Raw genomic sequence first — 15,918 nt, 5'->3', positions numbered from 1 at the left:
TTTTAGTATAAAATCTCAGGCAGGTCTTCTGGTATGCTTTAGTCTAAGTCTATTTTATGCATTCACCTAGGTAGACATCAGTACAATCTTTCACCCTTTGGAGAAGATAGCCAACAATTACGTCGAGATTGGAACATTGGGAGAAAGAGATGTTCTATGGGACGAGATGAAGCCATTTTAAGTTATGAGTTAACAATGTCAGATAACAATTACAAGCAATTATAAATTTAATATGAGACAATATAATACATTCGTAATTTCTTTACATCATTTAAACAAAGAGTCGATCTATAACTTCAATCAGAAGCTTCATCAGGCATATATGTACATCCTCAATTGCAAAGTACTTGCCTCCGTTTTGTTATTTTCTCTAAATTTTCTGACACTACGGCAGTTAGATTGCAATCATCAAAGGTAATATCTGAATTGTACCTGCAAAGAGTAAAACAAGTCAGTGGAAACGTAAAAAGAAATGTGAACGAAAATATCCAAGTAAAATTTTCAGGCAACCAATCAACATATTTTGCCTCCAATCCAAGGTGGAGCAGGACTCCTGATGCATTTGTTTCACATGTTTAGTGCAGAAAAGACTGGTGATTAGACAGAACAGAACACTTATTTGTGCATAAACAAGAACCTCAATATTTTCAATCAATAAAGGATAAGATACTAGGCCAACCTATATCTTGTATCTTTGACCATATATAATTCTTGCAATAGTGAAATTTTAGAACCTTATTCCAAAGGCACTTCATAAAATCCTCTAGATCCGTGAATAAAAATTCAACCAGCCAAATCAAGATGACCAGAATTTCGAGATGAAAGGGGAAAACGGGAAAAAGATGATCAACATACTCAGGATCAACTGATATTTTTTGCATTTCTCTGATAGCTGAACTGGCAGCATATAAGGATATCTTTCCAACCTGCAGGAAATTTCATTAAACTGTTGAGTCCTGGGAAAACCGATCCCAAAATAATACAGCATAAATTATATTAAGAAGACCTCAAACATCTTAAGTTTTGCAACATGATCATTGGGGAGGCAACGGATTTCTTGAGCCATACGAGCAGACTCTCCTAAGCTCTCTGGTGATAAAAAATCAAGCACCAACTGAACTGAAGACTGAAAGGTTCAAACAGAAGAGAAAAAAAAATGTTAGTTCTAATATAGTTGCAAATGCTCCTGTACAAAAACAGGTCAGTAACAATTCTCTTCGTGGCAATCATCATTAAACCTATACAGGCCAGTTGATCTCTACCAGAAGAGTGTCTGGCACCAAGGTGTGGCAGTAATAGCCTAAAGATTGACTAACAAGAAGACACTATGAATCTATTTTCTAACAGAAGAAAATATATGACGGAATGCAACAATCCACTTCTGCATACAGATGATATAGAAAGTCAGATTATCTACAGTGAACAATTTAAATGCTCTAACAGAATTATAGTAAAAAATTTGACAAATTATAAGCTAAAGAACGGCATGTGATACGCAAGATACTAATGAAGGCATCCACCAAAATTTCTAGCCAGAAGAATGTCAACAATATCTGCTTTACTTCCTCAAAATTTATGTTCTTAAAAGTATTGTTTTGTTTTTTGTTGACTGACATGCAGAACATGAGCATAGTTATAATGGAAGCTTCACCTGGATATTTTTAATTTGAAAAGGACATCCAGCAGGAATAAAAACAGCCTCACCAACATGCTGTTTGAATGTCCAAGGTTCAATTTCTGTAAGTCCCAAAATAATGAGTGGTTATAACTTATAACAACAAAACAAGAACCCGATTTAAAAACACATACATAGATCATTTAGACATAACAAATTAATTAAATGACAAAAAAAAGACATGTGCCAAGTTAGTGTGCTTGCTTCATTTTCAAATTACTAGATCTATAGCTAAAACCAAGTATTAGCCTTCTAAAAGCAAAATCTCTTTCAACAAGTTAGATATTTTAAATTGATAGCGCTTACTGTATTCCTCCTTCAATATTCTTTTCTGATCTTTATCAAGAATTACAGTTTGATCATAAACAGGATGCACAACCTGCAGAGAGCAAAGAGATTACAACAATGATACTATCTTTTAATATTGCTAGCAGTTTAAGTATTAATTGCGTGCCAAAATGTCAATTTACCGCATGAGCTAGATGATTAGTAGTTGCAAGATCATTTGAACAAGCTCTCAAGTATTCATTCAGCTTTGGAACATCCTGCCTGCGGAACACATCCCAAATAACTCCAGCCTGATCCCTCTCCAAATTATCTAAATTTTCTTTCACTGAGTTAAAGGAATCAGGGGCCTTTTCCATGGAAGCAATTTCAGGACCATTGCATTGTTTATGTTCCACAATCTTCTCCTCTTTAAATCTCAACCCTGAGGCATATTCCTTCTCTTTCCTTTCTCTGGGTGCCAGATTGGGTATCACTGTCCACCCATCTAGGTTCACGCCGTGATCAGGTACATGTGAATTTCCATGTGGTCTGTTGGCATTAAGTTCCTCGCAGGCCCTTTCACTCCGATCACTTTCAGACCTTGTAAGAGACCGATTGTGCACATCAGCTGTGTGCATTAACATATAAACCTAAATTATTTGAAAGTTGAAGTGTGTTAATATTTGAAATTTCTATAATTTCAGAGATTAATAAAATGAACTATATCTGCAGCAACTTGCTGCTGAAAGACAAATGGAGACAGCAGAAGCTTCAAACTTCTAGCAAAATATGGAAAAGTCTCAAGTAGGAATGTACAAGTTTAAACCATCAAGAACTTTGGGTGTCAGTCAACTGATTGGATAATAAGATTGAATCACTCTTTTATATTTCCCTCAGGTAATAATACCATAATCTGCTTCTGATAGCTCTATGTGACCAACTCCTTAATCAGCAGAAATACCCTAAACGATAAGCATATGAGAGAAAATGAAGATTTTATATGCACAAGGGAATGGTTAACACAAAATACTTCTGTAAGAACTAAGAATCTCTTATTATAATGCAGAATTATAGGAAATACCTAGGAAAATTACATGCTAAGCCACCATTATTATGTAAATAAGAAAACTTTGCAGGTCGGCGCAGCTAGCATAAAAATCACTAGTGGTATGCTGAAATTTAATAAATAGTATAATGTATTAATTTTATCACAATAATGAAAAATAATTTACACTATACATAAAATATAACTTCATGTATACAGTTGAATATAAAATTATAAAGTAATCTATATATTATGCAATTACAAGCATAATGAATGATGTGATATTAAATATACAAAGTAAATGAAGATCTGAAGCACACCAGTAAGAAGTTAATGATTTTTTTCAGGATTTCACTTTAACAAATGGAGATCTACTTTAAAAGCACAAGATGTTCAATAATAACAAAACTGATCTTAAGCAATCCAACAAAACACTTCATGAAAAACCTACCACATCACCCATATTAATCTGGAGATTGGATAGAGAACCATCCTGTCCATTTTCTTCATGACTCCCATAAGCAATTAGTAAGTTGGGCCCTAATTCAGGTTGGGTCGTATCATGGGGCATCTTAGCAGCAAGATTCAGAAGACCACACCTGGAATGAATAAAATCAACTAATGGAAAATTAACTAGAAATTCAGGTCTCTGGCACAATAAGAACTCTTCCAAATTACTGGAAGGTGGCCAGTCTTTTAGTTTCAATATCTGTGGTCTACCATCTTCACTTCTAAGCCCCTCTGAATATCCTTTTATGAATTGATTTAGTTCAATATCAACCTGTCAGGATTTGACATTAAACTCATGTAATTAATGAAGAACTTATTTTAAATAAATGCAGTAATATGTAATTTTAAACCTAAGCATTGCAATCAAAAGGATGTAACAGATAACAAAAAAGCATCAATGACAAAAGATAAAAGATAAAGTTTCATACTGCAGAATTGTTTCCTTTGTTTCAAAATACTGAAATTTATCATTCTCTACATCAGCATGAACAGTCACCACAATTACAAAAATTGTACATAGCAATGAGATTTAGCGAGCTTTTCTAATTACATAATACTTTTAAATCAAAAGCAATTATCAAAGGCCATCCTTGGATAAAATCAGGAAAAAGTACTTAGCGAGATATATGTAGAGGAAGTTGATATGTTGCAATGAGAAATGGTAAAGTATTTTTCTAAAGCAACTAATAATTAACCTAGAGAATTCAGTAGAAAGACAGTAAGAAGTATGATTCACTCCTCGTGCTCACCTCCAATTGATTTAAATATTCTATAGCCTTGACAATCGCATTATCATCAATTTTCTCGTCTATTGTCTCATGGATCCCCCTCCAAATACTTAAGGGATCCCAGCTTGAAGCCAATGATCGCTCAAACGCATGTTTTATTATAATTGGTTCACCCTTGACCCAGTGTTTTTGGAAATGGCCGATACCTTCATGCTTTATATCATCCAACATAGGACAATACAACAGATTATCACTGCTACCATCCCTGTTAGAGCACTGGACAATACTGAACTCACTCGATCTGCTAGAATCTGAGCTTCTACTACCTCTACACGAAAGGCATTTGTCTGAGTTGTCCACATCGCATATTTTACAACCATTAACCATTTCTTCAGCATTTTTAACAAGTTTTGCGACCCAATTTATTTTCAATATGCGCCTTAAAATCAGTTTTGAGGACCCACAACCACCAGCCTCTGAAGGTCCACAAGGGATGCTACCATCTCTGTTGGCCTTCCATGTAGGAAATAAATGAGCAAAATCAATTGCATGGTCATCTGCTGACTTAGATGTAGATTTATCAGTAGTTCTTTCTGCAGAGGACTTTGTCCTGAATGTTGCAGCAGCAGTAGCAGCATCTTTAGTTCTGCTAGTAACCTGACACTCTGTGGATTCCCCTCTCGCAACAACATTTGATGCTCTTCGAATATCCCGACAACAAGTCAGGCATAAATCATATGAACACTTTGTACAGTGTCGATGATAATCAAAAACAGGAATTTTGCAGCAATCACTGAAAAAGAGCACATATTTTGGAACTTAGAGCAAACAAGTGGCAAAGTTAGTTCAAGTGTAACTGTTGGTATAAATGATAAAAAGAAAAGGGAGTAAAGAACCATAGCAGAAAAGTACCAGCACATCTGCTCATCAGCGTTTAGCTTTGCCCTCAGAATATCAACTTTGGGTCCTGGCACAGATCATATTATTAATTATGATCAACCAAACCGAACAAGAAAGACATAGGAATAACAGTAAATAGCTCATTGGAGTACTATGCAAAGAAGGGAACTGGAACTTTAAAGTACCATATACTCTTGTTTCAACGCCAATCTCAAAGCACTGCTCAGCATAAATTTTCTTAAGCACAGGAAGAACAAAGACCAAGAGCCTATGAAGATATCTTAACTTATCTATGCCAGCAATCTCCTTTACTTTAGCCTGAAACCAAAACTACCGGTATGATAAGTACAAGACAACTGTAAAATAGACTATTATAAAGAAGAAAAAAAGCCACATGAATATTCCAGCGGACCCTAGAAGTACCTTAATTAAGTTATCTCCCCGTAAGCAAACTCTGCAGTTACAAATACCACGGCATGCCGGACAAACCTGTCGGACTTCATCCACTGGAATCTCAGCATACCTACGATTACAGTTTCATTAGTTAGGACTTCATTTCAACAATCCTAAGACTTGTTCGTTGCACTAGAACCAAAACAAAGATGTATTCCTATGCCATGAAAAAGGTATGAGTAAAATCAAATTTATGAACGTAAATACTATAGAATTTTAGCAGTCAATCGTTCTGAGAAGAGTACAGAGAATGATGAACCAGGTGACTACTGAAACACTTATCATTTACTAAAATGAACAAGAATTATTTTACGTTATCCAGCAGCAAAAGAGCAGGCTCCTTAGAGATAGTAATCAGCTGAGGAACAATGAACGCCGATGGCTTCTGTAAGTCAGGCAAACCTAACTATTCTACCGGAGACATTCCAGTGATCATTGAGCCCATGTGAGGAAATGATTAACCTAGCCATTTCAACCAAAATATAGAACTCCAATCAAGAATAATCTGATACTCACTTCAAGACCCCCAACATCAAGGGCAGCAACGACTTCGGTATGAGTTGGATGCAAGCAGGACCAGAATCACAAATTAATAACTATAAGTTTTGGTACCCACTAAATGCCATAAATAACGCCATACGACCCACCTCCGGTTGGCACCATAACATGTGACCAATGAAATGGCTCCTTAATTCTTTCTACGACGACTTAAAGAATTGTACAAACCACTGTATTACAAACATAAATATAAAATATCATAAACTGCAAAGAAAACTAAATGTAATATCAACTACCATCTTGAAATGCAGCTACCACAGTATCCCCTCCGATCACAGCTGATACACCATGTCACCCTCCCACTCCTCTGGCACTGATGGCAAATTAGCCCCGTAGCACCGCCAGAAGAGTCCGAACTTTTCCCAGAATGATCCTATACAAAATAAAAATGAACATAAATAACAATTAATCAAGTACAATAGTAATAATGGCAGTGATTCCAATATAAGAGGAAGATCTAATGATTTCGATATTAAAAAAAAAATACAGACATTTATGTATACTTATTTTCGAACACAACATGACAAGTTAAGGTCAAGCAACAAATTTTACCCCTAGACAGCTGCTAGTAAAATTCTTTGCCTCCTTATTAAGCTGAGTGCTATGAAACGTCTTCACTCTATTATCCCCCTCTTGAATGCCATCTCTCTGGAGCTCCTCGCTGGGCCTCAAAACACGGCCACGTGCCGAAGAACCCCTCGCTGTCATCACCTCCGGCGAGTACATCTCCGGCCCCTTCTGCACCTTCTGCCTGTACTTCTTCACGGAGGCAATAGAACCGGCGAACTCACCGCCACTAAAATGCATAGGAGACGAATCATTTTGCTTGCTCTTCAAGTAAACATCATCATCATCATCGAGCGACCTCCTCCTCGCCTTCTTGAGGCTGGCCCGCAGAGCAGAGTTCGCAGCCCTCTTCTTGGCCTGGATGTAATGCTTCTCGCACACAGTCTTATCCGGCATCGACTGCGCACTACACCGCCACTGCTTACCATCTGATCTCTTGCACCTCAAGTCCTCCGAGATCCCCACATTGTCCTCCATACTCCCCTACCTAAGCACCCCAATCAGTAATCACACCTCCATCACCACCAAGGACTTTCAGATCAACAGAACCCTAGCCCAACCTCCACCAATCCGATAATTGAGTTCAGCTCAACTAGCTGTGACACGCTTCAGCCCTAATTCCTCAACCACCTATCAAATCAAGCAACCTAAACCCTCGGCCGCACCAAATCATCCCGAGATCCGACGAAAGAGCGAGGGCTTGAGAGCGGGGAAGGATCGGAACGTACCTTGCGATCGGATCCCTAGGGTTTCGGGAGAGGGCGAGGCCATGGGAGGAAAGAGGAAAGTTTGGGGGATTCGGGAAGCGGTCAGGGTTGTTTGCGTAAATAATAAATGTGGGCCGAAGTGGACGCGAGGCGCAGAATATCGCTGTGATGGTCTCCATACATACACATACGCACACACACACACACACACACACACACACACACACACTCCTCTGGAGTACACGGGACCGAAGGAAAGGAAGAAAGCCAACGGCCCGGTCTCTGTAAGCTTGCGAAGGGAATTACCTGAATACCCCCTCGGGTGCTGGGGATGGGATTGGGAGAGCCAGGGTGGGCGGAGGTGGAATTATGGGGGGGACGGTAGGGGTAAATTGGGGATAATGGAAAGGTTTGGTTGGTGGTAACCGGTGGTTGTATGCAGAAGGGCTTGAGCACAGTGTTCGATGGACTGGATGTTGACTTGTGGGAGGGGAGAGGAATCTTTGAGAGCTTGCTTGTTTTAAACATGCTCATTAGGGAATTTTGCAAATCCCACCCTGGAAGTCTCACTTAGATTGTCATTAAACAGAAAATAAATTTGATAATAATATTTGTCCTAAATTGAGTATTATCGTGAGATAAATTATTCTTTCCAGTGAAATAGAAAATTGATTGGAAATTTCCCAGAAGCCACGCTAATTTTATATTCATTTCAACTTACTCATTTGTCTCATCTTTTAGAATTAGAAGCATCTAATAATATAAATCTATAACTTTTCTTTGAAGTTATTACTTTCTCTGTAGTAAAGGTGTTTTCAATCACACTCCTCAACTATTTGCCAACGAATATTTATGATTTTTGTGGTCCCTTTTTTTGTCAACTATATTTCTTTATTTAGTAATAGCTCATATTGACCAACAACTTCAAACATTGCTTGAAAACTAAACAAAATAGTTATATGTTAGGAGATTCATGCTAGATACAATAAAGCTTTGATACAAAATAGTTTTTATCAATTTAAATATTTTTTAATTACAGTAATATTATTCTCTTCCTCTCATTTATATATATATTAGCTAATTTCTGTAGATCTTGTAACTATTTTGTCGTTTCATTGTTTATGTATAATATTCTTCGAGCATCTCTATAAAACAAAAGGAGAATAATTAGAGTTTCTCAACTCACGTAGAGTGGTTGATTGGTATTAAGATTAACTCCAACCTTAAACGAATACTTTTAACTTTAATTTGAAAATTCCATCAGTACCATATAAATATAGATATTGTTTATGACATGTATTAAATTTGATAGTTCTTATGAAGTTGCGTCTCTGACACTGTCTAATTAGAAAAATGTACAAGAATTATCTTCCTATTTACTATGTGCCTAATGCCCCCCTTGATTCCAGGCCAACTCGATTTAAAATTTTCGTGCAAACGGTTCTGCATACGATCAATTCTCCTACCTGAATGTCAACGGAGAAATATCAACGGGGCCGCTTCTCCTTCTTCTCCTTCATCTCCTTCTTCCTCCTGAATAAAAAGAAACCACCACCCGCCGCATTGTTTCCAAATTCCAATCTTATTCCTCCCTCGGATAACTTTATTCCGCTCACCTTATTCTCCTAGATCGCCTTCTCTGATCTCGTCGATCTCGGCCAAGGACCTCACGAACGTGAACCTACTCGGCAAGACGGAGGCATACGCCGAGGTCTCCATCTCCGGCGACCGTAAATCCAAGAAGCGGACGCCGATCGACCACGAGGGCTGTCGGAACCTACTCTGCAAGACGGAGGTCTACGCCCGCTCCATGCCGCCCGTCAGTTATCCTGCGGTACCCGCCGGTCATCATACGCTCAAAACCATACTACATCCCGCGCCTGCAGCCGCTCCCACGCTCGCCGCCGCCTCTTATCCTGCTCCACCCGTCGGTTATCCTGGTCCTGAGCCCCCCTCCTCTTATCATGCGCCGCCCGTAGGTTATCCTATTCCTACCTCAGCTGTGGGTCAGTTTGCGCCTGCGCCCGCAGCTGCTCCCGCTCCCGCCCCCTCCTCTTCTCCTACGCCGCCTGCAAGTCATCCTGCACTGGCCGCAGGTTATTCTACGCCCGAAGCCGCCTCTTACCCCACGCCGCCCGCCGGTTATCCTGTGCCAGCAGGCCATCTTATGCCTCAGGTTTCATCTTATCATATCCCACCCGTAGGTTATCCTACAACAACGGTTGGTCAGTCACCACTAGCTCCCATCCCCGCCCCCTCCGCTTATCCTGCGCCTGAGTTTGCCTCTTGTCCTGCACCGCCCAACGCCACCTCTTATCATGTGCCACCCGCCGGTTATCCTGTGCCTACAGGCCATCTTATTCCCGAGATTGCCTCTTATCATGCGCCGCCTGTAGATTATCCTACAACAGCTGTTGGTCCGCCTACGCTAGCTCCCATCCCCGCTCCCTCCTCTTATCCTACATCGCCGGACAGTCATCCCATGCCGGTGACTACCTCTTATCATGTGCCACCCGCCGGTTATCCTGTGCCTGCAGGACATCTTGTTCCCGAGATTACCTCTTATCATGTGCAGCCTGTAGATTATCCTACAACAGCTGTTGGTCCGCCTGCGCTAGCTCCTATCCCCGCTCCCTCCTCTTATCCTACATCGCTGGACAGTCATCCTAAGCCGGTGACTACCTCTAATCATGCGCCACCTGCCGCTTATCCTGCGCCACCCGTCGGTTACCCACCGTCCTATTATGGAGGCACGATGCCTTAGATTATAGTTTTCTGTGAGGATCCGTCTCCCATGGGAGAAGGACATGAAAAACAATTGTGGGTTTTTTTTTTTTCTCATTGCAATGGTTGCTGGTTGTATGAGTTGAGATTTTATTATTTTATATTATTTTTGTAATAATTTTTTGTCTTTTTTTTTGTCCACCGAGATATCAAAAATGAATTTATTATTATGGAGTATACTGACCTAGAGAAAAATAACAAGCCAATTTCTTACTCTACGTGAGGTTAATGTTAAATTACCCACCTGGATCGTGATTAAAGGAAAACAAAAGTGAGAAAAAGATTTAGTTCTACATTAGAATGAATATTATATATATATAATAAACTTTATAGGGAACATTAGTACAGTAATTTGCCAAACAAGCCCAATCACTCGGCCCATTAAGCCCAATAGCTTTGAAATATGATCTACGTCGTTAATTCATGATCCCATGGTAGGAAATCATTAGGTCAATCTCATAATGGTCGAACAAGGCCGTCAAAAACCCTAGCTATAAAAGCCTGGCTTACAAACCGACGTCTTCAGTCTGCGCCTCGCTTTCCAGCGATCTAACTCTACGAGAGGAGGCGACGAAGGCCGTGGTTTTTGAACAAAATGGTTCGATTTCGTCCCTTCTTCGTACTAAATTACGTTTTCTTTATCCGTTTAAGTATTGTAGCTTCTCGTGTTCCTCCATTGTCGATTCCAACCAACGATTTTTCGATTCTCCTTTGATGCAGTTCGTTTGTAGGAATTAAGTAATCTTATTGCTTTGTGTCTGATATGTCTCAATTCGGCTTGATTTGATGTGTGTCGTAATGATTGTTGGGATCAAAACGGCGTCTTTTGCTTTCCACTAAAAATGTACAAGCGATAGTAGCTGCTTGTGTTATTTTAATGGTCAAGTCTTGAAAATTATGTATCCATTGCTTTGCTTTTTCAACAGATAATTTCATCTCATGTTAGCTACTCATTTGGATTCTCATGAACTCTCTGCTTCTCTGATTTCAATGCCTAGAGCGTTCGGCCGAAAAAACCTCTGTTATTTGTTCATTCTATGATTCCATATGATTTCATCTATAGTTCTCTCTATTTGTGACACATGATAAGAATCATGTGATTCTTTTATATCGCTTTTCTATCAGAATAAATTAGTGGGTCCTGGATAGAACCGCTTTTGCTACATAGAAAGCAACCAGAGAAGCTCATAATGGAAACCTAGTAGCACATTGGAAATGTGATAACTGATAAGTCGGATAACGGGTGTCATCTTATCCATGAGAAATACTAAAGTTTTCTACTTTGATTAGCATGATGTAGCCGGCATTCCTATCATCAGAGAGGCGAATAATGAACTTTGTGGCTCTTCAATTGTCCTGGCTTATTTCCTTCTTTCTTCTTTGTTTCTTTTCGATCATCAGAGAGGCGAAGAATGAACTAGTATCATCTTATCCGTGAGAAATACTAAAGTTTGAAGTTTCTTTAATTGAAATTTAAAACAATTTGCATTTTATGGCATAAATAAGACTGGATGGACAGAGCCATTACTTGAATTTGTAAGTTCCTTATTTGCAGTGTATGGGCACAAATTCAAATTTGTTGGATTTTTCTAAGCTTGTCATCTTTGATGGCTAATTAGTTAGTTTTTTGGTTTCGGTTTCAAATGACAGATAATAGTCAATCAATTATTCCTGTTGCTGGTCTAACGTCAAACTTCTTTTTTTGTGCTGATTAGGCAAGGGGTTTGAAGAAGCATCTGAAGAGGCTTAATGCCCCGAAGCACTGGATGCTTGATAAACTTGGGGGTGCATTTGTAAGTCAGGAAGTCTTGTTTCTGTATCATAATTTTGGACCTTTGCTCTTCTTCTTACTGTAGTATATTTGTATCTAACAGGCTCCTAAGCCTTCTTCGGGCCCTCACAAAGCGAGGGAATGCTTGCCTTTGATCCTTATTCTAAGAAACAAGTTAAAGTATGCTCTCACATATCGTGAAGTCATTGCAATTCTGATGCAACGGCATGTAATGGTTGATGGAAAGGTCAGGACTGACAAGACCTATCCAGCTGGGTTCATGGGTGTGCATCTTTTCATCTCTAAACAACGCTATGTCCAAATTTTTGCGCTTGATGATTGAACTTACAAGAACTCACGTATTTTAGTGTACTTTGCTGCCTGCAGATGTTGTATCAATACCGAAGACCAATGAGAACTTCCGTCTTCTCTATGACACGAAGGGTCGCTTCCGTCTCCATTCAATCAGGGATGAAGAGGCCAAGGTTTGTGTGGTGCAATGCTACATATTTTTTTTCCTTATTCTAGTTTCCTTTTCTGTGTTCTTGGAGCTGATATGATGGATCCCTGTCCTGATAAGTTTCAATCATTCGTGTATACTTCCATTTTTCTTAGTTTTTCAAATTGTTTAACATTACTGTTATCCTCTACCAGCTTGGTTTTCTGTACCTTTGTAATGTCATGATTTACAATTTAATGCAGTCACTATTTGAAAAGTTCTTCACTTCTTATCAGAACAGTAGCCCTGTTGGAACAATTTCATTCACCTCTTATTGATATGATCAAACTAATTTTTCCTTTTCATTCTGCAGTTCAAGCTCTGCAAGGTCCGATCTGTACAGTTTGGGCAAAAGGGCATTCCTTATCTTAATACTTATGATGGCCGCACAATCCGCTATCCTGACCCTCTTATCAAAGCCAACGACACCATCAAAATTGACCTGGAGACTAACAAGATTGTGGACTTCATCAAGTTTGACGTTGGGAATGTTGTCATGGTGACCGGTGGAAGGAACACTGGACGGGTCGGTGTCATCAAGAACAGGGAGAAGCACAAGGGAAGCTTTGAGACGATCCATGTACAAGATTCTACTGGTCATGAGTTTGCAACTCGCCTCGGCAATGTCTTCACAATTGGTAAAGGGACAAAGACATGGGTATCTCTTCCCAAAGGCAAGGGTATCAAGCTCAGCATTATTGAAGAGGCTAGGAAGCGCCTTGCTGCTGCCACTGCAACTGCCACTGCATGATCAGTTGGTTTCTATTTTGTTCTTGAGACATTTTACATTTCTTTTGAACAGCAGAGACTAAATTCTCTTACTAAGTTTTGATGTCGTCTTTTTCAATTTTTGCATGGATTAAGTAGGGAACTTTTATAATATATGCCAAATCAGTGTTTTCACTGCCACACTGTTTATCATATGTTACATATTTATGCAAGCATGAGTTGTGAACTTTCATAATATGCTTATAAGTTGGATTTGCAATTGTCTGCTTAGGTTTTACTGTGGATCGATTTAATTTCAGAAATAAATACCAAATGAAACTGATGCATGTATAATTCATGAGATTTATGTATCAGTGGTATGAACTGAGATATTTCAGTTTATTGGCTCCTTACAAGTAGCGCATTAATACTTGATTGCATATAGGGTTGATTGCATGCGGGGTGCAACTTTTTCTAAGGATTTGCCGGGGAGTTGAGATACATCCGAGCAACTCTTCCATTCCCCCCCTTTGGCAAGAAACCACCGGGGAGATGTTCATCGCCGGTGAGATATAAAATCCTGAGAAGCTCACGAGGGGTTCGGGTGTAGGAGAGGGAGTCGGCATCAGCTGACAAGATGTTGCTGGTTGTTCTCATCTCTGCTCCTAGCTTGCGGGGAACGATCAGGCCCTCATCCTTGATGCCGCACATCCCCAACCGGTTCCTCAGGGCGGAGATCCTGATGGTGAAGTCGGCCACCGTCATGTTCCGGTAAGGCGGGACGTGCTCTTCCTTTCTCTGGTAGAGTATGGTTCTGATGACTGCGTCCTGCCCTGCTTCCACCCCTAGTAATCCTGCAAGCAGCTGCATGCATCCCTGTTCTATTAGAATCCTTCTGTTTCTTGTCTTAGTTGCAGAGAGAAATTATGCTTTTAAATGTTCAAATAGTTATTAATAATAAATACAAGCGAAATATACACAAGTAACTTTAGAATGATTTGAATGAAACAAAATGTTACTATCTTACTCTTCTTGTAGCATATCCATCAATCCCAGGATTAGTGCCAGTGTAGCCATTTATGCCCAAGTAAGGCAGCATATAGGAAGCCAAGAGGTAGTTGAGGCTGTTGATGTATGGATTGAAGGGTGGATTAAGATGATATCCAAATGCTTCATCCATCACTCTTGCAAAGTTTTCAGCACTCAAATCTATCAGAGGCCTTGGAATTCCACCGACCGTTGATTCAATGGCCCTACATTAATCGATCACAACGTATGTTTGAGGGAAAAATTTAATAGAATAAATACTTCAAATGTTTACAATATAATGGAAATGTCTTCTTCTACAATCCGAATCTTAATCAACTATTTTAATACATTATAGAGACTCGAGTTCTCTTTTTCAAATATAATACTTGTAGAAAAGTAACAATTGTCGAATGATAAATAACCTCTGTATATATTATAGTGTTAATAATAATAAAAGCAAAACATAAGCTGTTTTTCTTTTAGGATTATAAATGACAATATTTTCCAGTGAGCATAGTTTCATATCTGGGCCTTTTCAATTTATTACGTTTAATTTTTTTCTTAATTTACAACAATAGACTTTAATATGCACTTTATATATAAAATTATGTGCACTTTATTATAACAAAATACACATCAATCATAAAAATTACATGCACAAAAAATTGGAAAAAAGAAATTCTAAGAAGATAAGCATAGGAAAAAAAGAGAGCAATCAACCTGACATGCCCAACCTCTTGATACCCAAACTCTTCCATGATCCTCCTCGTTTGGCCATCAAGGTTAGCTCTCATGGCACCAATGGGAGGTGGTCCACCCCTGGCTAACTCTGGCTCGATCTGGTCGAGCCCAATCCCTAAGGATCCATGCAAGAACCACTCACACTCAGTGAACTCTAAATTGAGTGCAAATTGCATCTGGTCTACATCACGAGGGTACACCGGGATCGGCGTCGACGGCGGATTCGGTTCGCATACCGGGTAGTTGCCGATTAGGTTTGCATCCGAGAATGATAGGAAGATGGAGAAGAAAGAGAGGAGAAAGAATGTAGTTGAACTAGTCATGGTGTAATTGTATTAGTATTAGTAGTAGTAGTAGTAGTAATAGTAATAAAGATTGAGAATATATCAGAGGAGTGTGGAAGTTATACGAGGATAAGAGTGCCCTGATAGGCCTTTATTTATAGGCAAGAGTAGTAGTGGCAAATGGGAAAGTTCTTAGTGTGCATTAAAGCCTCAACTGTTGAACAGAATAGTCCACAGTCTATTTTAAGGAACCAAGCCAAGTTAACATTCTTTTGTAGGTCACAACTACCAGCTTTTCGAACAATTTTTTTATGAGATATAATAGGTACCCATAAAATACAACTGTTGGGAATTAGGTAAGTTGTGTTGCCTTCCTATTACTTACTGGTACATAACTTAGGACTTAAAAGCTTCTAAGTTGATTTTGGATTCCACCATGCATGTTTATCAAGTCTTGGTTCACTTGTAACTAGGTTATTATGAGGCCTAACTCAGTTTATTATTTTACTCTAAGTGAATTTGGCCTGGTTTCAATTAATTTATATCTTTGTACTCTAAACTTAAGTATTTAATCTTCGTGTAAGTTTTTAGTGGCTGAAGATGTTGATAAGAAAATGTTCCTTCCTGAGCTTTGATGAGATCAAATTTGATTGACTGTTACTATCTTTTGAACTTAATTAACCATTTCTCGA

The 15,918-nt window shown here is 39.1% G+C and overlaps 3 protein-coding genes across 4 annotated transcripts; 1 reads left to right on the top strand and 2 right to left on the bottom strand.

Annotated features, from left to right (window-relative positions):
- Positions 1-152: 152 nt before the first annotated feature.
- On the bottom strand, positions 153-7,321 carry LOC140790799 (E3 ubiquitin-protein ligase JMJ24). Of its 2 annotated transcripts, none has more exons than XM_073141065.1 (13): positions 6,689-7,321; positions 6,373-6,509; positions 5,549-5,648; positions 5,311-5,455; positions 5,138-5,192; positions 4,247-5,018; positions 3,439-3,768; positions 2,146-2,592; positions 1,982-2,054; positions 1,652-1,737; positions 1,007-1,126; positions 856-926; positions 153-432 (listed from the first exon to the last, which is right to left on the bottom strand). In XM_073141065.1, exons 1-13 carry the CDS (start codon positions 7,178-7,180, stop codon positions 333-335), a joined length of 2,928 nt encoding a protein of 975 aa, XP_072997166.1. In that variant the 5' UTR covers positions 7,181-7,321; the 3' UTR covers positions 153-332. The 2 variants fall into 2 exon arrangements, with proteins under 2 accessions (XP_072997166.1, XP_072997167.1); XM_073141066.1 differs by having other exon boundaries at positions 5,311-5,443.
- Positions 7,322-10,657: 3,336 nt separating this feature from the next.
- On the top strand, positions 10,658-13,373 carry LOC140790376 (small ribosomal subunit protein eS4-like). The gene is made up of 5 exons (XM_073140432.1): positions 10,658-10,792; positions 11,910-11,987; positions 12,069-12,249; positions 12,353-12,450; positions 12,778-13,373. Exons 1-5 carry the CDS (start codon positions 10,790-10,792, stop codon positions 13,213-13,215), a joined length of 798 nt encoding a protein of 265 aa, XP_072996533.1. The 5' UTR covers positions 10,658-10,789; the 3' UTR covers positions 13,216-13,373.
- A 122-nt stretch (positions 13,374-13,495) lies between these two features.
- Positions 13,496-15,328, bottom strand: LOC140790375 (ferritin-like catalase Nec2). The gene is made up of 3 exons (XM_073140430.1): positions 14,922-15,328; positions 14,200-14,425; positions 13,496-14,036 (listed from the first exon to the last, which is right to left on the bottom strand). Exons 1-3 carry the CDS (start codon positions 15,263-15,265, stop codon positions 13,647-13,649), a joined length of 960 nt encoding a protein of 319 aa, XP_072996531.1. The 5' UTR covers positions 15,266-15,328; the 3' UTR covers positions 13,496-13,646.
- Between the last annotated feature and the right edge of the window lie 590 nt (positions 15,329-15,918).

The sequence above is a fragment of the Typha latifolia genome, chromosome 6, assembly GCF_019914945.1.
Source record: "Typha latifolia isolate L0001 chromosome 6, TyphaL0001v2, whole genome shotgun sequence".
Lineage (NCBI taxonomy): Eukaryota > Viridiplantae > Streptophyta > Magnoliopsida > Poales > Typhaceae > Typha > Typha latifolia.
This window is presented reverse-complemented; position numbering and strand designations above follow the sequence as displayed.